This window comes from Cryptomeria japonica, chromosome 10, assembly GCF_030272615.1.
Source record: "Cryptomeria japonica chromosome 10, Sugi_1.0, whole genome shotgun sequence".
Classification (NCBI taxonomy): Eukaryota; Viridiplantae; Streptophyta; class Pinopsida; order Cupressales; family Cupressaceae; genus Cryptomeria; species Cryptomeria japonica.
The window spans coordinates 160,829,586-160,854,143 of NC_081414.1; the positions used below are offsets into that span (position 1 = coordinate 160,829,586).

At 35.1% G+C, this 24,558-nt stretch overlaps 1 protein-coding gene across 1 annotated transcript; it reads right to left on the minus strand.

The window, feature by feature from the left end:
• Window positions 1-5,990: 5,990 nt before the first annotated feature.
• On the minus strand, window positions 5,991-7,526 carry LOC131858829 (ATP-dependent DNA helicase pfh1-like). Its single transcript, XM_059212282.1, has one exon. It carries the CDS (start codon window positions 7,524-7,526, stop codon window positions 5,991-5,993), a length of 1,536 nt encoding a protein of 511 aa, XP_059068265.1.
• Between the last annotated feature and the right edge of the window lie 17,032 nt (window positions 7,527-24,558).

Below are 24,558 nucleotides of genomic sequence, written 5' to 3' on the forward strand. Positions count from 1 at the left end.
ATTGAAGGTAAAAACCAAAATCTCTATATTATTTTTGAAATGCAAAATAACAATCAACTTCAAAAAAAAAAACCCATAGTAACAATATATGCATTGTTAAGTTGTAAAAAGTTTTGGCATGACTACTCCAGATTTGAGTCAATACTAATAAATCCATTTAAATCATTTACGGGTAAAAACAAGAATTTAATCAACTATTTTGTCCACTGTGCCATGTCATCCTTCATTCTCCGCTTGTAATGGGTTAGTAGATTATTTTAATAAGATAAAAAATGCAATCTTTATTATTTAGTCAGTTATCCTGAAATGTGCCTTTTCAAAATTGGAAATCAATTAAATTTTTAAAAAATTAAAAAATTCCATCTATTAGTATGGGGGGCACCTTCTAGTATGCTTTGTTTGATTAATTTTAATATTATGAATCAACTAAATTTAAGATCCCATGTCCATTGTATTCTTCCACGTTTCCGCATGCAAAATGGCGGATAGTCAAATCTGACAATAAACTATGAAATATATACATTAATATCTCTGTAGTTCTCTCCCCGTGCCCAGATGCTGGAAATATATTGCTCTTCCTTTGTAATATGCAAGCTTAGATTCTCATTACTTATGAAATTTTTATCAATTTAGGGGTACTTAGAACAATATCCTTGCTAGCGGCTTGCTGGAGATATGTTTGAATCCTTGAATTGTTTTGGTGCAATGTTCAGAAGGGACAAACTATCCCAAAATAGTGTTGATAAAAAGGGAGAAGGTATGAACCTTATTGCATTTTCATTTGCAGGTTTTTATCATCTTAAACTAAGTTGAATTCGACTGTTTGGTTGTTGTAATGGTCTATAGTGTTACTAATAATGTAAAGGATTAAAGAGAAGTCGTAGAGGCCAGCAAAAGGACACTGTTTTCTTTTTCAAAAATGCATCTGTCTAGTTTGTTTTTGTTTTTTTTGTTTTATTTTGTGCTTGTGTTTTAAGACGTTTGGTGAGGTTAGTTGCTCGAAATAGCTGTATGCTATCTATTTGTATTTGCTCCAAATTCATTTCTCTCATTTACCATTTTTTAAAGAAGCTTATACTGAATTCTTTACTTGATTGTGAAGCATTGTTGCTTCCCTCAATGCGTGTGAAGAGTCTCAAAATGTGGACGAGAGGAAAAATTTATAAACTAGTAGAGAAAATGGATCTAAACGTGGAAGCGAAGAACATTATTTTCAGTAGAATGTTTTTGGTAGAACATAATGGTGAAGGCAAGTCTAAAAGTAAAAAACCCCAGAATTTGAAGCACGGGCATTGTTTTTCAGTTTTTTCAAAGAGACTGAGGTGAGTGCTTGTGATTTAAATGTACTGTTTATTTTGGCATGAAATTTAAACCAGAAGCATTGAAATACATCCCTAAATTTTTAATCTCAACGGTCGGCTGCATATTGTACTCTATAATTTCATTGGACAAAATACCACGTGGACAATCACCATAGAAGATTAGAGAGCGACATGACATTATGAGCTTAGTGTATTTGCCAAGATTTTACCATCGACTTTATTCTACAACCCAAATCCACAGAAAAATTAATGACAGTGCAGATAGCGTTGTGACAGACTCCCAAATATCATATTGGCCTATCTGATTTCCTGAAGTTAAGTGTAGAATTCATAACATGTTGATATGGGCCCTTGTAAAATAATACTTTGGCCTAATTAATTTCATGTTGTGAAGTAACGGATTCATAACTTTAAGTATGGGTCCTTGTCAAAAAAAATTGAGTTTTACCCACATTTAAACAAAGAGCACTAAAGTGGCTCATCTTAGTGGTGTACAGGATGGTGTACATAGATTCCAAATAAAATCAAATAAATCTTCGCCATTGGCATGCCAATTAGTTAAGCCAATTTAGGCACTATGCATTTTAAAATCCCCACACAACCAAACAACTTGTATCCATGTCTTACTCATCAAGTCGACAAGCTAAATTTACAAAAAGTATGTACAAAAACAATACTTTTAAATTGAACTCGGTGTATTCGATCATTAATTGTTTTTTGTTTAATTGGATTAAAGCAATTAGGCGTGTGCAAATGACAAAATACAACCATGCATGCACAAGCAATGCTCAATCAAACAAAGAAAATAACTGACATTGAACAGATCCTATTAGACAGAGAAAAAAAGAACAGACATAGAAACTTGAAAGATTTGCATGAAGAAAAGAAAAGCATACAGAATATTGTGGTATCAATTGTTTTGGAGTATGAAAAAGTAAAAGAATCCTCATGGGACAAAACACGATAATAATTTCAAATATATTTTCATTTTGTCCCAAGATTTTTTCATTACAACCATATAATTAAAACTTATAAGGAAAGCCCTGCACTTCCAAAATCATATATTGCCTACCCCTCTGTACAATAGTAAGGAAAGGAATGCTTCTGCGGACTGCTATAACTCTACATCTACAAGTTCACTCTGAAGGACATCATGAACAACCAAGAGAAACATGCCATTTCTGACTATACAGCAAGCTTGGAATACAAAATATAATATTTCGCACTAGTCTTAAAACCTAAGCCATTTCAAAAGTATAAAACTGCCATTCAAAGTGGTTTGCAGTCTTAAAAACAAAAACCTGTCGTGCACGGACTTAAGGTTCAGGGCTGTTTTTAGCTTTCAAAACAAAAAACTCTCATGGACATATGAAAGGTTGGAGAACCAGAATTCATTATGGACTTTGTAAAAGGGCTATAATATTTATCCTCAATGCATGTAAACCATCTTTATGACAAAACACTGCATATTGAATGATTACCCGAGGAGATATTTCAAATTTCATCTTAACTTTGATATTAATTTCTTTTGGATAAGAAACCAATTTAAATGTTAGAATTGCAAGCTAATCATTAAATTTATGTAAATGAAATATATAAGTAAGTGAAAGAGAAAACAAATTCCAGCATACCAGATACGCGGTAAGGCATCTTACCAATTGTTCTCTATTTCTGCATATAAAACAACCAGATTCAGTTTTCAAAACCTTAGGAAATAAAAAATGGCATAGGGAGGTTGTTAAATTAAATAATCTATATGAGAATAGTCAGCCATTTAAAACTTAAAATATGCTTAAAAGAAAACTTTGCCATGACTTGTTTCATTAAGCCAGGACAATTTTTGATTGAGTTACATATTAATTCACAATAATCTGTTTACACTGCATATCTTTGACGGATGCTAGTGGGTCTGATGCAAACGCAAACTGCAAGCAACCTCACTTCTCATTCCACAAAATGTATATTCTGAAGGAATCAAAACCACAATGACGGAGGAGAGTACAGATGAATCAAAACCTAAAAGAAGAAAAACCCATGATTTTGTTGCGATTTAAACGAACAGATGCTCAAAGCTCTTCACCACAGCTTTAGGGAAAATCGCTGATTTTCAAAGGGGAAAAATCGTACCGTAGATTTTTGTCTAGAAACACTCCAATCGCCTCAAACCAGCGAGAAATTTCGAAAGCACACAGACAATGGAGAAGATGGAGAAGGAGAGCTGAATTCTTCAATGAAACTTGCACAGTAGTACATACAAATCTGTATAAATGGCATTACCAGGCTGAGCGTTCCCGCAGCCATTCTCATCCTGAGCAGCTCGCTTAGAAGGTGTACATCTGCTTTGTTATTTTTCTCCACTGCTGCAGCATGGGCCCTACTAATGGGAGAATGCCTTTCCTCTTCCCTCGCACACATCCTCCTCTGACTTCAGATCCGCTTCTGTCACAACATATAGGAAAATTGTCAAGAAAATGTCGCAGTCATGGCTCAGGTTCTTGGCTGCTGGGCACCTTATCATTGGACATAGTTCTGGAAGCATCCAACCTTCTGGAATCATCGGCAATGTTTTTTAAACACTAATAAAACTAGCAGTTGCAGGAGAAGTGCCTGCAACAGGTCGCCGATAGGGGCTGTCGAAATGTGGGATCTTGTATTGGACGTAGCAGAGAATTTGCAAGAAACAGTGAAAATGAGGGAAGATGACTTGAGTTCTATTTTGCAAATCTTTACAAGAGGGTGACAAGTATGTGTGGAAGCACTAATGAAGAGGAATCCGGCCGATGTGCATTCAACAACAGGAAGCAGATGAGATCTAAAGAATAAAGCCTGCAGCGGGGGAGAAACAAAACAAAGTGAGTGAAATGTACAAACAAAATTCTTTATGTGGGGTAAATTATTGAAAGTGAAGCGCAAAGAGAGGGGAAAGGTCGCTATTACCTTTCATTTGTATGTGGTGAGGAATGGGTGGTGGAAGTCTGGTTTGTTGTGGTGGAGATGGCTGCAAGTTGAACCTGTCTGGCAGAAAGAATATATTAAAAAGCATTTCAATGTAAACATATTTATCTATATTGGCATGGCAATTGTCAAAAGCAGAGCAGATGGATATGGCGAGGATAAACCATAGAGTCTAAGTGTGCAATTTAAAGTGGTGGACCTGTAATTAGGGAGGTATATAATTACGAAAGTGAAGAACTTGAATGTCTTTGTTCCCTTTTCTTTTCGTTCTATAGGGGTGGTTGAATTAGAACCTTGATTGCTGCATGGATGAGAACTTTAAAATTCCCAAAAAGTAGAAAAGCAGCGATGTAGAAATGCCACATTATTGGAAAAATATTGATTGCAAACTGGCTGTGCATTTTTTAGAAAACGAGTAGGTGAAAGGCTGGCTGAATTGATAACCTTGCTGAGGCAATGAAAACGTAAATGAATAGAGGAAGATTAGTGATGAGATAGGTTTGAATCCCATTACCTGCTGTGTTTATTTGTAGTTGCATTGTGGAGATGGAGCAACTTGAATGTGTTTGTTTAGGTAGTCTCTGTGAAAGCCAAAAGACGAGGTTAAATATCATTGGCGAGACATTGTACAATGCAAGGGAGAAATTGGATGGATCTGAAATAAACAGTAAGGAATATAATTATAGTATTTGTAGACATTAGAATAAGTGATGCAACATATTTATAATGAAAAAACTTAGAAATTTAATGTACCTTATTTTGTTGCAACCAAAAGGAGTGGCAGAGGAGGAGTGCAATGCTGCAACCTAGTCACCCAGTACAGGGAAAGGTAATGGTGAACATTTTGTATTAAACTATTTCTTACAGTTGAAATGAAGACTAAACTAAAAATCATCAAATGGATATTTAACGAGAATGGACAACTTAACATAAGTAGATAGCTATACGTTCTTTAGAGATATTATGGGGAAATTGGATGGTGTAATTGTTAAATATGGAACGAGTATCCAAAGAGAATGACAACATAGAAAATTGTTGGCATACCTGGTAAGAGGAGGCCAAGGTTGAATATTATTGTGTGTAGAAATTCCAGGTGGGTGAACAAAAGTAGCGAGACAACAATTAAGATGGACCCTGCAAGAAAAGAAGCCACATTATTAATGAGATGCATAGTAAACATGTAGAGACTGTAGAAATTTAAAAGGTAAAGGGAGGAGTGGAGGTGAAAGTGTGGAGCGACATACCTGATGTTGTTGCTGATTAGAGTTGTTGGCTGGGGGGGGATGTAGAAATCTGACTAGAGAGAGCAGCCAATATGTTTTCTTCTTTCTTTCTGATAGTTGTATAAGCATTGCTTTGTAATTTTGAGTACCTTTCAAAAGTGAAAGGTGGGTCCATTCTTAAATCATGAAGAGATTTCACTCGTGACAGTGTAGTGAAGGTTAGCCCTTGTTTTTCAGTCTTTCCAATGTCGATTGTTGCTTTGTCCAAAGTGAGGCCTTGGGATTTATGAATAGTAAGAGCCCAAGCCATTGCAAGGGGGATGAGTGCGACTACCTCAAGTAGTAGGAGGTATAGGGACAAACTTTGGATTTGCATTGTCCCAATGAGGTCCAGTATAATTTTTGAACTCAACGACCACGTACTTTGGTAAGTCAGGAGGTTTAGAATCTCTATTATAGACAATGGATTTGATTTGTCCTAATGAGCCATTCACCAACCAGCTTGTATCCATAGATTAGCAATTAACATTACTTGCTCATTCACAGAGAGGAGTATTTCTGAAGGGAGTTGCTCATCATTATCATATGCAATGTTTTTTTGCCTTGGAACTTGGGCGAGACATCGTGCAACAAGAAAGTGCAATTGTTTTAACATTTTAGTATTGTGGTGTTTGGCTGATGCATTTGTTGCAAATAAATGAATTGAACTATCAAAGTCCTTGTTATGGTCAACAACTAGTTTAGCAGAGGATCGAGACATAAGAGCTTCCCAATCTGTTTGGAGTGCATTGGCATTCCTAATGTTTTGCAAGATTGCATGAAATTGTTGTTGGATATATGAGGCACCTTGCTGTCGGAAACTTGTATCCAAGGTAACCACAGTTTGGAAGGAGCCCCACAATGCAAGGGCTATAGAATGTGATGCGTACAAAGGCTTGTCCATCATAGGAGGTAGTTGCCCGAGGTCCCCTACAAGGATGATTGAGACACCTCCAAATGGTTTGTGTTGCCGGTGAGGTAATGCCTGACGCAATCTGTTGTCAATTCTTAAAAGCAATTTAGGAACCAAAAAGCTCGTCTCATCAATTAGTATATATTGTAATTGTTTGCATTGTTCTTGGAAGAACATCAAAGATTGTCCTGTCAAAGGTTGCATATCTCTAAGGGGGATGCACAGTGCAACATGGATTGTTGTTGCTTGGATATTATATGCAGAAACACCGGTTGGGGCAAGGACAAGCAAAGGATTGTGCTCTGGATTTGCAGAAAGGTTAAGTCTATTTCTAATGCATCGTATCAAATAGGATTTGCTAGTGTTTGGAGTGCCTTGTATAATCATATGGAGAGGTGGTATGGGTTGATGAGATGCATAATGGGCAAGAATGAGGTCAAGTGCAAGTTTTTGTTTTGCTGCCAAGGGGAATGTGGCAGTGGTAGAAGAAGCTGGTTGGAGAAGGGAAGGCTGGCAATTTATTTTATTTGTGGAAATGAAGGTAACAATAGTAAGATGAAGGGGATTAGTGGGATGAGGTTCAGTCCAATCAAAGTTAATATCGTAATCACGTCTACCCAGCATCTGGAGATCATTTATGTTGATTTTGTTAGAAGCGCCCATTTGTGAAAGGTACTCCCATTCATACTGGTCTTCATTGTGTGAATGCAAGAAAGAATTATCATCAGAGTCTGCATCATTCTCTGTCATGTATTCTTGTTCTATTCCATAAATATGCCAATGTATGTAACCATGCATGTACAACAGCTTCCAATTTGCAATGATTTGGTCTGGCGATGTACCTATATCTGTTGGAATATGACGAAAGGGTTTGTACAAGAGCAGCTCACTCCAACAATAGGCTTCAAAGTTCTCATCAACCTCACTTGGGGATGTTTTAAATTGTGGGTAAACATTGACAATTGCTTGTTTTTGCAGTTTTTGCCATTTATGCTTCTTACGTTGGCTGTTGTATGAAAACTGTTGAGTTGATTGTATCAGCGAGACTTTTTCCAATTCAATAGGTCTTTCCATATAAGCAGAAATATAAGATTTGCAAAGTTTGGCATTGTCATTTTAAGCAGCAATACGATGGAGGAACTTCCTGCTAACATTAAGGGAGAAAAAATGACGGCTACAATTGATCAATGGTAGTTTTTGCAACATATGGCAAGTTTCCTATGCACTGATGTCTCGATCAGCAACTATCCCCATCATGAATTCTTGGTATGCTAGCAAGATGGTATCTTGCATATTAGTTGTAGCAACTATTTTCTTTAGCATGTCAACATAGCCTTCTGACTTTTGTTCTGTTTTTGAAGCATATTTGGAGATATATTGCAGAACAACCATATTGGAACAAACAAGCTAGCAATCAACATTTGCATACCATATTGCCAACATGATTGGGTTGTGAATATTTAAATGACTGTCATTTCTTGCCGGTGCATAACATGGCTTGCGGTCAGTATCAATAATCAGAGTTGAAAGATCTTGCTCGGGCCAAGGGGCTCTATAGCGACAATGGAGGGCTGGGCCTTTTTTTTTAAGAAAGTATGAGTAGAGAATTTTGTATGCCACTGAACAACATTGACGAGTTCCTCATAATTAGATAGAGGGTCAGTAGATAGAATTTGGTTTGTATGAGCCATGCATGGATCAAACAGTGAAGCAGTGTGCAATCTATTATCTCGGGCAACTTGGTTACGAGGATTCCATGCTGTAACATACCTATCAAAAAAGGACTTAGCTGTTTGGACATCATCATAGTTAGACCAGTCTAAACTGTCCATATTAGGTGCATTTGGCAACCAAAGAAACCCATGTATATGTGTGGAGCCACGATGTTGCCATTCATACCTGTACCAATGGTCTTTTGATTTGGAAACTTTGTCAATAATCTCCTCATGGAATATTGTGAATCTTAAATGTAAGAACAACGCTGTAATGTGCAGATTCTGGATAATGTTTTGTATAAATTTTTTCTTTGTGCATTGGAATTCTGAAGAGGAGTTAGCTAGAAACAATTTATGTAGCTCAGGCCATTTTGTATCAGCTGCACTCAATATGAAGAACAATGTAGGTGCTCCCAATTGGTGCACCATTGTAGTGAGATCTTTGCAGGATCTATTCCAATAAGCTCTTATGCCTCACAATGAAGCTACAAAACGCATTAATTGGTTTGGCAATTGATCGAAAGGTGTAGACTGCACCTGTTCATGCAAAGCTTGCAACGTAGTCGGGATGGAGTCTTCTAAGTTGGTCCGCAGGAAAATTGAATTGACTATTGGGAACAGTGTTGCATAATTAGGTTGTACATATAATATCTAAACCTAACATGCTGTCCAAATCTTTGGTCGTGATATCTTATCAAGTGCACAGCATATTCGTGCAAGTGGACATGTTTTGTCCTTGGTTGGAGTGGCAGTGCAGATCCTCTTGGGAACAATGTTGGGAAAGCCATAGAAAACAAGCCTTCAGTGTTGTACTCATTAATGGGCGAGCAACTTATTTCAGGCCAAGCTGCAACATTTTGATCATCCTTATCTAGGTGCAACATCTTTTTAATGGCATCTAGTTTAGGGGTTGAACATGGCAACTTTGGGATGAACGATGAGGTGGTCTGTAATTCAACTTCCTCATCATTACAGAGTGGCTCTTGTGTTAGCAAAGGAGGCTGTAGATCAAAGGAATTTGGAAGGGTATGTAAAAATTCAGATATATCGGTAGAGGTTTGTGGCAATAAATCAGCAGTTGTAGCATCAATGATAACATCACTGTAGTACTGGTCATGTTGAATTTTGTAATTCAATGCATCCATAACATGGAACTTGTTTACATAACAGTCATATTGTTTCCCTTCGAGATTTGTCCTTCAAATAATCACAATCTCCAAATGTTGGAATTTGTGTGGCAAAGTAGTTGCTATTTCTGAAATGTCTTGTGGGAAATTAATGGTATGCCCTATATATTTGTATTGGCCACCCCTGGCATGGCTAACTTGCAAAATAGGAGCAATCCTTGCTATAAGCATTTCTTCTACTTGTGAAAGCCATTTTAAAACAATGGGTTGTTCGCTAGGGTCCATATTGTTTGCAATAGAGAATCGGTGAACACCCTTTTCGTTATAGCATCTTGAGCAAATGGCATCAGGTCGAGTTAATTTGACATGCATACCAACATACTTTTCTTTGCAGATTGTACATATGTGCAAATGCGCCAAGCTGTCTATTCTTCTCCAAAAAGAAGCCAATGCATGTGTAAACACAGAAGATCTGAAATGTTCTGAGGTTGGTGACGCTATAGGGATAGAAGTTGCATTTGTCTGCTGATCAATTGGCAAAGGTTGCTTGTAGGGTTGTTTGTATTATGCAACTGACTGGGTGAGCATAGTTGAATGTGGCTGGAGCATACCTGAAGGATGGGGTTTAGATGAGCCTGGCGATATGTGAGGTATGGGAATACCTGTAGAGTGGACTACACCCAGATTCGGCAATGGCTGCAAATAATTGGAATCCATGTTTTGATTAAGGCGTTTGCATTGCTGCTTTATAGAAATTTCTTCTCTATGTTTTGTATAGTAGAGCCTATTTTGTTCTTTCTTTCTAGCTTTTTCAAATTAGATATTTGTGGAGCAGGCTCTTTGGAGATCTGAGAGAAACACAAGAATGGTGGTGTGTTAGAATGAGAAGCAACAAAGGGGAAAGAACGGGTGGAGGGCTATTGAGTGTGCGACACATATGGCTAGAAGCATTTTTTGTGGTGTAGGAATCTGAAATGCAGTGGAGTCTTCAATCGGTAGAACCCCAATTCCCTTCCAATGGTTCTCCACCCTCCTCTGCCGATTGAAGATGAAGGGAATTCTATTGTATGGATAGCCTAATCAGAAGGGGTGCAATGTGATGAAGAGTGCTTGTGGAAGGGTGTATATGGGTGTGGCTACACATTGAGATGAATAGAAATGGTATACAAGGGAACACGTAAATGGTGCAGTGCATTTATGGAAGGGCAAATATAAATGGGGTTGTTTAGATAAGTGGAAGGACATATGGGCATACTTTTTTATGTGTATACATATATATGCAACGAAAAATAGTATATAGTTACATGTGTGCATATGTAAACACATAGATATAGGAGCATATATATGTATATGCACATACACACATGCATATACACCTGCATAGATATATACATAGATAAATAGGTAAATAGTCACATATATGTAGTTTAGGACAGTATATACTTACATATGTGCATATGTAGATAGATAAGTATGTTAACACATATATGTATATGCATATACACACATGTATATATACCAACATGCATATATATACATACATACATATATATATACATATATATATACACATATATATACACATATATATACATATATATGTGTGTGTGTGTGTGTGTGTGCGGGTGCGTGGGTGTGGCTATATGTATGTATGTGTGTGTGTGTGGACAAAGAGGTAGATATATATGTACAATGATTAATTTCAAGAAGGCGGTATACATGCAGTTTAGAATGCCAATCCCATGCCATTTGACGGGCAAGATAGAAGAACAACCATTATTAAGTAATAACAATGATTTAACATAGGATGTTGCACAATACATATAGCAGAGTTATCAGTATGGATAGAAGACAATTAAATCAATGCGTCTATGAATAGTGGATTGGGGAGTTTTTTAAAAAACTGAAAGAATTAGATAATGGTGGGAAAGCAAGATATAGACCACCAAATGTTTGAAGAAAGTAACTAATCTAAGACATATATAAACAAAGCTAAATAACAAGAAAATAATTTTTTTTTTGCCAAAACACTTCATGCGGATGTTGATTCCTTAAGCAAATGTAAATGAGAACTATAAAATCTGTAGGGCTCATAAAGCACAGGAACAACCTACAGGAGGCCTTGAGGACTTCTTAGAACTAATAAGTTGAAACAACCGTGTTTTTAATTTTCATTTTTTTTCCTGAAAATCCCTTATGTTTATACCAAATTAGTAATTCACTATTTCATAGGGAAGCTAATTTTCTAACAAGTGCTTACAATATAACAAACTTATAATTGAGTAATTTACAACCATTCTTATTTTTTATCTGGGAAGATTCAATCACAATGGAATAAAGTTGTAGTTCACAAGTTGGTTTAAATTCTAGCCCAATGGGAAATAACGCAGAGGCAATTTTAGACTGTAGATGAAAGAATGTAAGTAGAATGTAAATGGTCATGAACAATCAGTGCAAAGCTAGACTTGTTGGGTTATAATTGGAAGGCTGAGTTTGGGTGTCTAAAATCCATGAAAATGCATTGCGAGATGAAAGCTGTATGAAAATAGTACTAACCATTATGGCCAGCCAGGCAAACCAAAGATAAGGGGAAAACAACAATGGTAGGAAGCATTTAAAACAATGGGAAAACTAGACAAATGGGAGTTAATCCTATTATGGTGTCTTCCATTTAGAAGTTGTAACAACGATGGTGGCAATGTACAATCTAACAAAGCTTTACAATATAGAAGTCCAGTGAACTATGCTTGCAAGGTAGTATATAACAAAACTGCATGTTGGCAGAAAATATGCAGTTGTAAATGCATGAAAGGTAGTGAAGACGGTTCAGTCGGTAGAACCCCATTTCCCTTCCAATGGTTCTCCACCCTCCTCCGCCAACTGAACATGAAGGGGATCACATCATATCTATGTATATAGATATATATGTAGCAAAAAACAATATATAGGTACATATGTGGATATGGAAATACATAGATAGAGGAGCATCTCTATGCAAATGCATACATACACATGCATATATACCTACATACATATATATATATATACATAAATAGATAAACAAATACGTATATATAGACCAAAGTAGTATATACTTACATATGTGTATATGCGGACAACTATGTAGAGAAAGACATACATACATATATATATATATATATATATATATATATATATGAACATATGCATATATCAGATCCACATCCATATATATATATATATGTGTGTGTGTTTGTGTGTATGCAAACAGATTAATGCAAATGTATAAAGTTTAATTCAAAGAAGTTAGCATTGGCATGATTTGGACTTTAATTCTATTATGTAAATTTGGAAGAGGTGGTAACAAAGCGTACATAGAATTGCAATTTGAATAGAAAAGAAAATCCATAGACATATACATTGTGATTAAAACTGGGGGGATGTGTTTATGTATAGGAATGCTAAAATATAAAGGCATCATATGTTTGTAGTGATTTTTGAATTAAATTTTAAACAAGGGATATGAATGAACCATAATTGGAAAGGACAATGTTTGTTTAGGTATGACAATAGACTAGAGCAGAGATGTATATGAAGAGAAGTAAAAGCTAGTTCTTGGAAAATGAGAGTAAGTGTTTTTGTTTTCAATCATCTTCAAAGAAAACAGGTAAATGGTTTTTTTCTTGCAAGGAGAAAGTGAAGAGATTGAAGGGTGGGCACTTTAAAATTCCTATTACGGTCTCTTCCATTTAGAAGTTGTAACAATGATGGTGGCAACATACAATCTAACAAAGCTTTACAATGCAGAAGTCTTGTGAAGGCTGCTTGCAAGGTAGTATATGACAAAAGTGTATGATGGCAAAAACATGTAGTCCTATATGCATGAAAGAAAGTGAAGACGGTTCAGTCGGTAGAACCCCAGTTCCCTTCCAATGGTTTTGCACCCTCCTCCACCGACTGAACTTGAAGGGGATCGCAACATATCTATGTATATAGATATATATGTAGCAAAAAACAATATATAGGTACATATGTGGATATGGAAATACATAGATAGAGGAGTATCTCTATGAAATGTATACACACACATGCATATATACCTACATACATATATATACATAAATAGATAAACAGATACGTATATGTAGTGCAGAGTAGTATATACTTACATATGTGTATATACAGACACTTATGTAGAGAAAGACATACATATATATATATATATATGTATATGCACACATGCATATATACTTAGATTGACCAGAATATATATATGTGTGTTTGTGTGTATGCAAATAGATTAATGCAAATGTACAAAGATTAATTCAAAGAAGTTACCAGAGTCATGGTTTGAACTTTAATTTTGTTATGTAAATCTAGAAGAGGTGGTAACAAAACGCACATAGAATTGCAGTTTGAACAGAAAAGAAAATCCATAGACATGCACATTGTGATTAAAACTGTGGAGATGTGTTTATGTATAGAAATGCTGAAATATGAAGGCATCATATGTTCGAAGTGCATTTTGAATTAAATTTTAAACAAGGGCTATGAACGAACCATAATTGGAAAGAACAATGTTTATTTAGGTATGACAGCGGATTACAACACACATGTATATGAAGAGAGGTAAAAGTTAGCTCTTGGACAATGAGATTAAGTGTTTTTTTTTTCAATCATCTTCAAAGAAAACTGGTAAATGGTTTTTTTTCGCAAGGAGAAAGCGAAGAGATTGCAGGGCGGGTACTTTAAAATTGTGGGGCTTTATATATATACACATAGATACATCCACACATATATATGTATACAGATATAAAGCATGCATAGGAAAAGAGGTTCTGAATAAAAGCAGACACAACAATTGGCAGCCTTCATTGGTAGAAAAACATATCAATTAAGGATTGAGCAAACCATCTCAAAATGCAAAACAACACAATAGTAATATGTGGCTATATGTAGCAGTTCAATGTTTGAAATAACTGTGAGCAAGTGTGGTGGAACAAAATATTGTCAAATTATTTGTAAATGCAAAAATATGAGCTTCATATAGTGTACGCAGACAAAGAGAATTCCTATTTATTTTTCCCCAACAATTATACAATCATGTGGTTGCACCCATTCTGGCAATCTCTCCTAGAAGATAGGTGAACTTAGCTTGAAAATCGAGCCTCTGCACTTTGTTGATTGTTAATTTTATTCTGCGCTCAGAGTTGTATGTGTCAGTAGAAACCAAAGCTGTAAAGCTATAGTGCTTGAACATAGCTTTATTAAGTATGCTGCAAGGTGTTTTTTCTATTGTTAAGTCATATTGTAGTATGTATAGTTCCTTTGTAGACAAAGCCAAGAGTTTTGTGCCAACCTCATCAAATGCATCAGCCCAAACACTGTCTGTATGATCTTGTAGTTTCATCTACAGGAGGTATTTGTAATTACATTCAAGGAATTATGTTTGACACCTAGGGCAGAGCCATAAATTCTCAGCTAATTTACTACATTTCTTTTTACATTCTTTACCATTGAACTATAATGGGCAAGTTGTATAGTAAAACTGATCTTGCTTTATGAAGCTCAAGATAGCTGTAATAGTAGTCTCAATGGTTTCCAACAGAATGCTAAGGCATTGTAGGATGGATGCAATTGATATTCTTTGATACTGGTTATTTCTGGTATGTACAACCAAAGAGTGTGGATGAAGGCATTGTTGTACAACACCTCTTAAATGGAGTGGGTTTGCTTCTGGAATAGAAGGGTTAATTTCAAAAGTTGTAGACGCTGAAATATTAATGAATTTTCCATTGAAATAACCAACCCTTACATTTTGAATAGCAAGGATGACAAATGTTCCAGATGCATGCATATTCTTCAAGTCACTACCTAGTTGTTCTGATGGCGGGCCCCAGAGGTTAACATCTATTGTCAAAGTTGACATATCATTTATTTTTACTATTCTCTTGTTTACAGTAGAGCCATCCTTTCTACGAATTACAAAAATCTCTCCGACATTGACAACAACACCAATAACATCAACCAAAGTATTGTTGTTAGTGGTGAGAACTTCATTAATAGGGGTGAAGCGAATTTTTTTTTCAGTCTCAGCAGGATCAGGGGCAAATCACTTCAAAACTGAAGTTTCAACCAAGATAATCTCAAGGTCGTTGTTAAGCTTATTGTATACTATGTTTGCATCTTTTACAGTACCTTTGGAAATAACATATGAAGCTCCTTTTTCAATTTGGTGATAGTGCAATTCTACTATCTCATCAAAGGAAGTGATTCTAATTTCACAACCCTCTTCAGCTATAATATCAAAACTAAAAACTTGGCCATTGCACTTTGGCATGTTATATTGATGCATCTTCCTCTTATTTGTTACCCGGCCTTTTATGGTCCAATTGTTTTGGAAAGGGTTCAAACTTTTAATAGGGCTGATATTTTCAGAGGGAGCATTTTGTGGGGAAGGTAAATCTGCACCGAATTTAAGAGCACGTTTAGTGGAGGGTGGGGTTTCTCAGCCCAACATTTGCTCCTCTTGTTCTTTAAAGAGGTATCTAGGTTTTCCAACCAAATGACAATCCATTTTTTTCACATCAAGAGTGAATATAATAATGGTCATGTAAAAGAGAGAAGGAGGTATACTCAATTGCAGGAAATATGTTTGTAAATAGCATAGAAAGAGGTTCACACAAATGAGGGAAAATGTATTATAGAAGCTACCTTGTGTTCCAAACATATCGACAAGCATAGTTTGTCAACAAAACAACATAACCTATCTTCAACGTCTCTGCATGCAATAAGTCAGCATACTTGGGTGGCAAAATGGCTAGCTGCATATATGTGCCATCTGACAGGACTATTTTGTATTTGTCATTGTCATTTGTATCACCAGCCAATTTTTCAAATGACAAAAGCTGCAGCAATGGCAAAGGGACATCATCTCCAGTATTCATAGATCGGATTGCATATGGGGTAAGCTCGAGGTGATCATTAAGTCCCTACAAGGAGAGGACAACAAGGTTGGATTTATAGAGGAGGGAAGTTTCATAGCAGCAATGCAGACATGATAAAAGGAAACTATGTTTGGTGAGATATATATATATATATATATATATATATATATATATATATATATATATATATATATATATATATATATATATATATATATATATATATATATATATATATATATATATATCCAATTTGGTGTCATTCTATATATCTATTCATGCATGAAGACAATAGAATGCTAGTCGTATTACAAGGTGGTGGAGCAATTTTGAATAAAAGGATGTCTTGCTGTATATTTCTATAAGTTAATGTGTTTATGAGTTTTGTTTTTTTTTGTTAATGGATGGATAGAATATGTGTGCAGACTATGAAACATGGGAATGATGACAACTATGTGGATGCAACGAAACATGTATACAAGTGATGTTTTTTGTGTTGCTGAAACACCCAAAAGAATGATCATATCTTTAAATTTGCGACAACATAGAGTGGATGATCTTACCGAAGTATCTAGGGGAGGCTGTTGTGATGGACCAGGAGAGCTAGTAGAAGATGACATATTGCTTAATTCTCTTCACAATTGGAGGGAGCGATCTTTTGTGAGAGCAGATAATGTCTATAGGAAAATAAATAGCATAAAGAAAGGTTGAATAACATATTCAAATAAAACCTCCAAAGGAAAATGCAACATAAGAAACAAACATTCATACATATTGAGATTAATATACATGCAAATTATACATGCACACTTTGACAACCCAACAAATTCAATGATTTGTTTCCTATTTTTCCAAGGCAACAAAATACAAAATTATAGACAATCGAGAAAAGAGGTAAGAAACACAAAATTGTCAACGAAGCTGGTTTTTTAATGTTAAAGTCTGCTTGGTTGACCCAAAAAGAGGCAAAAAATAGAAATCTATCAGCTATTTGAAATCCACAATACCAAAGGAATACATTCTACTTGTGAAAGATGAACAGACCAACGAGCGAAGCTGAAGTGCGGGTAGGGCAAATCGCATCAATGTTCAACGCATAATCCATCAATGTTCAAGCCAACTCAAGAACAATATCAAATTCACTTTGCTGGAAATTCACATAGAGTGCACTGTGGACAACTTGACACAATTCAAAAAATCAGTGAAACCGAATGATGTCTTTCTTGTAGGAGGAGGCCATAGAGAGAAAAATCAAATGACCATGAAAAGATGGGCTACATTAATTAGAGCATGGGAATTCACTTTTGCAAGTATTTGAAGGCGTAGCCAAACCTAGCAGGAGTTCATGAATGCAAGGTTTTTTTTGGCAGTGCATTTTGTCGTGTATCCATTGCGTTAAGCACAGTGTATCTATGGCTTAGGAACCTTGTAAGTTGCATTCGCATAAGGTCACCGGTAACAAATTATGTTGTTCCTGATCTCAAAAAAAAACATTGGGACAGAGACAATTTTCTGGGAATAAATGCCTCCACTAAAGCTAGTAGATATAGGTATATTCACATATATATAAAGCTATATATCTACATGCACAGACATAGAATTCCATATGCATGTGCATGCAGAAACATAAATATGTATGTATATATATTCTTATACATATAGATAGATATGTATGCACATGGATATATAGATGCAGAAGCATGTATGTATATATGGCTACATGCATAAGCATAAAGCTATATATCTACATGCACAGACATAGAAATCCATATGCAGCTATATGTATGCAGATGGATATATAGATGCACAAAACCGCGATCACTCTTTCCATAATCTGCCAGCTAGTAAAGCAAACAACAAGCACAAGAGTACCAGGCAAGATGGATGTTTAGTTCTTAAAGCTCCCTACATGGCGAAAAGGAAGGCGTAACAAATACAAAATATTCAACCAACATGCAGCTACTTTGAGCTGATTGCAAGGTGATTTTAGCAAGGAATGACAATTTCAAAGCATTTTGCTTGAATTTTCATGGACAAAATTGCCCCCTAAACCTCAAATTTAGCCATTTTTTGCTGCATTTGTTTGACAAGAGAAAGGGGAGGAGGATGTGTATTGTTTGACAGTGAAAGAGCACCGTAACAAGGGTCACAGTGGCGAGAGTAAGCATATCCATATTTTTCGTCAGATGCTACAGATATTTTCACTCTGCAAGCAGTCTTGTAGCCAACATATTTTTTTTAATTGCGAGCTATCATGGATTTCTCTTTGTTTAATCTATGCATTTCTAAAAAATCCATGAAGTGGGTCATTTTCAATGATAGTGCATATTCTGAAAATCCTATGAGTGAGTCTCCTTTGCAATAACTCCATATTTCGAAAACATCTACAACTTGATCTACTTAATTTCAACATAAGATACAATAAAAGTTGAAAGAACTTCAAAGGAAAAGATTGCCAAGGCATCAGCAAGGAAGTTGAAGGAGAAACTTATAGAAGTGTTAACATGAAAACAACCATGGATTCCTCTTTTTTTCTAAACTGCAAATTCTAAAATTTATGAAGTGGGTGTTCCCTATTGACTATAAAATCCATGAAGTGGGCCTTTTTCAATGATAGTGCATATTCTGAGAACTCTATGAGTGAGCCTCCTTTGTAACAACTCCATATTTCAAAAACCTCTACAACTTGGTCTACTTAATTTCAACGTAAGACAAAATAAAAGTTGAAAGAACATCAAAGAAAGAAATCGCCAAGGTAGTGGCAAGCAAGTTGAAGGAGAAACATATAGAAGTGTTAACATGAAAACAAGCATAGATTCCTCTTTTTTTCTAAACTGCAAATTCTAAAATCTATGAAGTGGGTTTGCCCTATTGACTCTATTAACTGCATCTTTCAACTTCCTTACCACTGCCTTGACGATTTTTTTACTTTGATGTTCTTTCAACTTTTATTGTATCTTATGTTGAAATGAAGTAGATCAACTTGTAAAGGTTTTTGAAAGATAGGTAATTCTACATTGATAGGTAATTCCACATCCATAGCCAACTCTCCAAAGATAGGTAACTCTAGATTGAGCCTCCTTTGTAACAACTCCATATTTCAAAAACCTCTACAACTTGGTCTACTTAATTTCAACGTAAGACAAAATAAAAGTTGAAAGAACATCAAAGAAAGAAATCGCCAATGCAGTGGCAAGCAAGTTGAAGGAGAAACATATAGAAGTGTTAACATGAAAACAAGCATAGATTCCTCTTTTTTTCTAAACTCCAAATTCTAAAATCTATGAAGTGGGTCTGCCCTATTGACTCTATTAACTACATCTTTCAACTTCCTTACCATTGCCTTGATGATTTTTTTACTTTGATATTCTTTCAACTTTTATTGTATCTTGTGGTGAAATGAAGTAGATCAACTTGTAGAGGTTTTTGAAAGATAGGTAATTCTACATTGATAGGTAATTCCACATCCATAGCCAACTCTCCAAAGATAAGTAATTCTACATTGACACCACATATTTGCAAGAGTCGAGTATAGACTGCATGTTTGCAGATACAATAAAAGTTGAAAGAACATCAAAGAAAGAAATCGTCAAGGCAGTGGCAAGGAAGTTAAAGGAGAAACTTATAAAAGTGTTAACATGAAAACAACCATAGATTCCTCTTTTTTTTCTAAACTGAAAATTCTAAAATCTATGAAGTGGGTCTGCCCTATTCACTCTATTAACTGCATCTTTCAAGTTCCTTACCACTGCATTGATGATTTTTTTCTTTGATATTCTTTCAACTTTTATTGTATCTTATGTTGAAATTAAGTAGATCAAGTTGTAGAGGTTTTTGAAAGATAGGAAATTGTACATTGAAAGGTAATTCTACATCAATAGGCAACTCTCCAAAGATAGGTAATTCTACATTGACACCACATATTTGCAAGAGTTGAGTATAGACTCCATTTTTGGAGATGATCAAATGTTTTTGAGCAAAATGTAAAGTAATGAAAGATGTTTTGTTTTGCTTCAAAAAGTCCCATGATTGAGTTCACATGTCAATGTTACTGTGTTATGTACACTGTGCTTCCTTATCCTTATAATGTTTCCATGAATGTTTATATGCCCGTCTTTAAAATATATGCAACCAAATGTTACAATCACTCTAATGCTTAAAAAAATAGTAAGATCTATCAGCCAATGTTAGTGAAGGGTAGTATGAAAAATGATTGTTTTTGTAGATTACATTTAGCGAGGCTAATTAATGTTAATTTCATTCTAAAAGGATGTGGACAGTTAAGAAAAGAAATACGGTCAAATGTGCATGAATAGACAAGGGAGAATGTCGATGCATTAAAACGCATTAATGATATTAGCCATCAAACAAGTCACTGTATCTAGTGCACAGACGCCAAATTACATATTATAACATGTGGAAATAACTTTATTCACAATGTGATTTCTGTGAGAGCAGGTCTGCTTGAATTGTTGCAGGTGGTGGTAGGCTTCAATCTACTATCTAGAATCTCTAGCATTAGCAAAGCAAGCAGGGGACATACATTCATCCAACGAAAGACCTCTGTCAACCAAGGTCTAAGGAATGGGAAATGTCTTAGTTTTAATGCTCAAGTAGTGATCTATTACCGAGACCATTCATTGAATATTTCAGAATGCACCCTCTTTGAATGGAAGACAACTCTGAAGAAGACGTCAATAAGAGCTATCTTTGAACCAGTAAATTGACCATAACAACAAAATCTGGTAACCCTTCAAACCGTGAAGCTTTTGTTTGAACTGGTAAAGGCCTAATATTGAAGGGTGAATGTCGATGCATTAAAACTCATTAATGATATTAGTCATCGAACAAGTCACTGTATCAAGTGCACACATGCCAAATTACATATTATAACAACAAAATCTGGCAACCCTTGAAACCATGAAGCTTTTGTTTAAACTGGTAAAGCCCTAATAGTGAACGGTGAGAAGCTCATTATTAAAATGAATAATGGTAAACCCAGGGCGAAGATAACGTTAAAAGTTTGTTAATAATCATCCTTTTCAAAATATATATCCAAACTTGTCTCCCAAAAAAGAACCCTATAGTAATGACATCAGTAAAAAAATGGAACACCGTAAAACCCTTAGAAAAATCAAAACAGGAGCTTTCTGAGGGCCCATATACTTTTCAAAATATATATCCAAACTTGTTTCCCAACATAGGTCGTTGCAGTAATGACAATAGTAAAAAAATGAAATAGGCATTTTTTCCTTAAAACCCTTAAAAAATGGAAACAGACACTTTTTCTGAAGGTCCTTATCTGCCTAATAAACAAAGAGTAAAACTCACAATAGCTTGCAAGCATTCATAAAGTCTATTCCAAAAAGGAAACAATGCACAAACCTTGCCACAAAACAACTAATCTACTCCTTGTCGCGACCGCTCCACTCCAAACAACACCCACCTCCAAAACAAATTCGACCTCTGCGAATGGCTCCGACGGAAAATAGAGATAACAACTAATCTACTCCTTGTCACGACCGCTCCACTCCAAACAACACCCACCTCCAAAACAAATTCGACCTCTGCGAATGGCTCTGGCGGAAAACAGAGGTATTAATGTCAGCCCCGTTAATACAACGATGTTTAATGCACATGAATTAACTTTGGTCATAAACACTTCGAAGACGTGCTGCATACATCTCACACAAACACATAATACTCCACTGACATTAACGGTGGCCAATGCGAATGAATTAACTCCGTCGATAAATACTTGGAAGACGTGAGGTACTTTTCCTGATGGGCTGTCGGAATACCGTCGACCGGAAGTGAGTTTTTTCAATGGGCTATCGGAAGGCTGACAATTTTCCGGGCATAGATGCCCCCACTAAAAGCCTATCAGCTTAATTATTATAATTAAAAAATATTCAGCGACATTAACCAATCATAATTAGAATAAATAGTTTTATTTGAATTATTAATTCATTTAAATATGAAAACATTACCATAAGATAAAAAGTTTAAAAAATACTTCATGCTTATTGGACAGTTTAAAAAATAATATTTATCCAACGGATGCTATATCCTGCCTGTCGGCAGGAACTAAAAAGTAGAAGTGAATCTTTTTAAAGATTTTTAAATGAATACCTATACACATAATTTGGAGAAGTTTCAAAGTTTTTAAAAATAAAATAACTCATTTGCATTTATGGAGGATAGATCATATCATCTCTAATTCTCATTTATTGTGGACAAATCCAAGTCGTGGCACTAGGTACCCAAGTCCCTCAAAACCAATAATATCGTAAAAACAAATTGTTCATTCTTGGGCAATTTACCGATGGTTAATTTGATTCGAAGAACATGTACATTGGAGTAAATAGAATCGTATTGGGAATAGAGGTGAAGATTGACGTAGGCTGGAGGTGGATGTATATGGCTAGAAAATTGTAACCCATTTTCAAAGATGTCTTTGGAAAAAGGGAAAGCAAGAATGCTACCAACATCAGTCCTTTGTCAAATCATGACCTGCAATTAGCTAGAGAAAAAACATCGGTGTTTGACATGGTCATAGTACTTTCAACCCATCAAAGATCTGACGGTTTTGATCTTTGTGATCGTCTTGTAACTCTTGAAATGCACTATAGACCATTGATTTGCAAAAGTTAGCTGGTCCATTCCAAAGTAGGAGACACCTTCAGTGTAATTAGTGATTCATGGGTGAAAATGTAAATAAAATTTATAGATATTAGTGATTTTTTGTACAATATTAAGTTGGGTTATACTTGAATTGCTATCTTCTTAATTACAACTTATCATAATTGATTATATATTAAATATATATAAATATATCTCATTAATCAAATTAACATATTTCAAACTCATAAAAATGTCACACATAAATAAGAAGAAAACATATGGACATAGTGAATTTCATCCTATTTCACGACTACAATTGCCTTTGAGGAGAGAGGTATGGAGGTGATTGAGCCATATTAGAGATACCTATAACAAAAACATAATTTAAGCTCAAGACACTTAGCAATGTTACTTTGTCTTTTTCCATCATGCCCTCTATTTTGTCTTTTTCTCTTTAGGTTTTCTCTTATTTGAATTTATCTCATCATAGACTACTCATTACAAGAAGATGTAGGCATCCAAATCTCGAACAGGGAATTATTCACTCAAGTGCACATGCTTGGAATTTATTTACTCAAAACTTCATAAATTTGATACCCAAACCATTATAGTCCAAAATGCAAAATCTAAGTGACTTTGCAAAAATATTAGACTAGATAAATCTTTCACCACTAGAGCTAACCTTCTCGAAGAGGGATTTTGTCCTCAAGAATTCTAAGATGAACCAATTCCAATCTTCAAAACCATGTAGGGTTTTTAGGCAAAAAAATGATAATCTTCAACACATTGAAAATGAGCTAAAAAATGTCTATTTAATTCCTCAAAGACCAATGCCCTAATTAGGGTTTTGTAATATTTAATATAATTTTTAACATCTCCTTGTCTCCCGAAGTTGGCTCCCACCTCTAGGAAGTCACTCTATTTGATAATTCAAAATAATACCTGTAGGTTAGGAAATAGGAAATCATCACAAACAAATATATCAAAACACTAGACATGATAACTCAATCACAAAAGCACTCATTGCAATGAATCTATCCTAAAACACATTCAATAGAGACATAAAATGAAACATTCAAAAGCAAAGATTATGCAAACTGGATGACGATTTGAATGCTCCTTCCATGCGGCTCCATTGTTCTTCTTTCCTCTTCAAATGGTTGGATTGTGGATCTCACCTACAAGTGCACATACAATTGAAAGCAAGATTGATATTGATGAAAAGCTCAAGAGTACTAGAAGCGTAAATTCGATAGTCTAATTAGGGATTCCCTTTGATTGATGAAGATCATCCAATTTATAGAGAAATTGGAGAAATGAACAAATTAGCATGATAGTGATTCGAATGGAAATTCAAATCAAGAATAGCAAAATTATGACATGTCTATGACAAATTGCTATGCAAAAGGCTTATCACAATTTATGACAATTTATGACAAATTGCTATGCAAGGATTTATGACAAGATTTTGAAATAGAAATAGACATTTAGGAGAAATTAGAAAATTAAATTGGAAATAATGACTTGGAAATTAGGAAATTAATGAAAAATAGGTAAATTAATTAATAATTTCTCATTCATTAATTAATTTACAAAAATAGGAGGAAATTAATTAGCCAATTAAATAAACATTTAATTGTGACAAGAAGACTTAGGATAAATAAATAAACTATTTAACTTAGAGGGAAAATGCCAAACAAGATTAAATGAACAA

What these genes read in the sequence shown, in the direction of transcription:
- LOC131858829 (XM_059212282.1), bottom strand. Translation starts at nt 7,526, where the DNA reads ATGGAAAGACCTATTGAATTGGAAAAAGTCTCGCTGATACAATCAACT.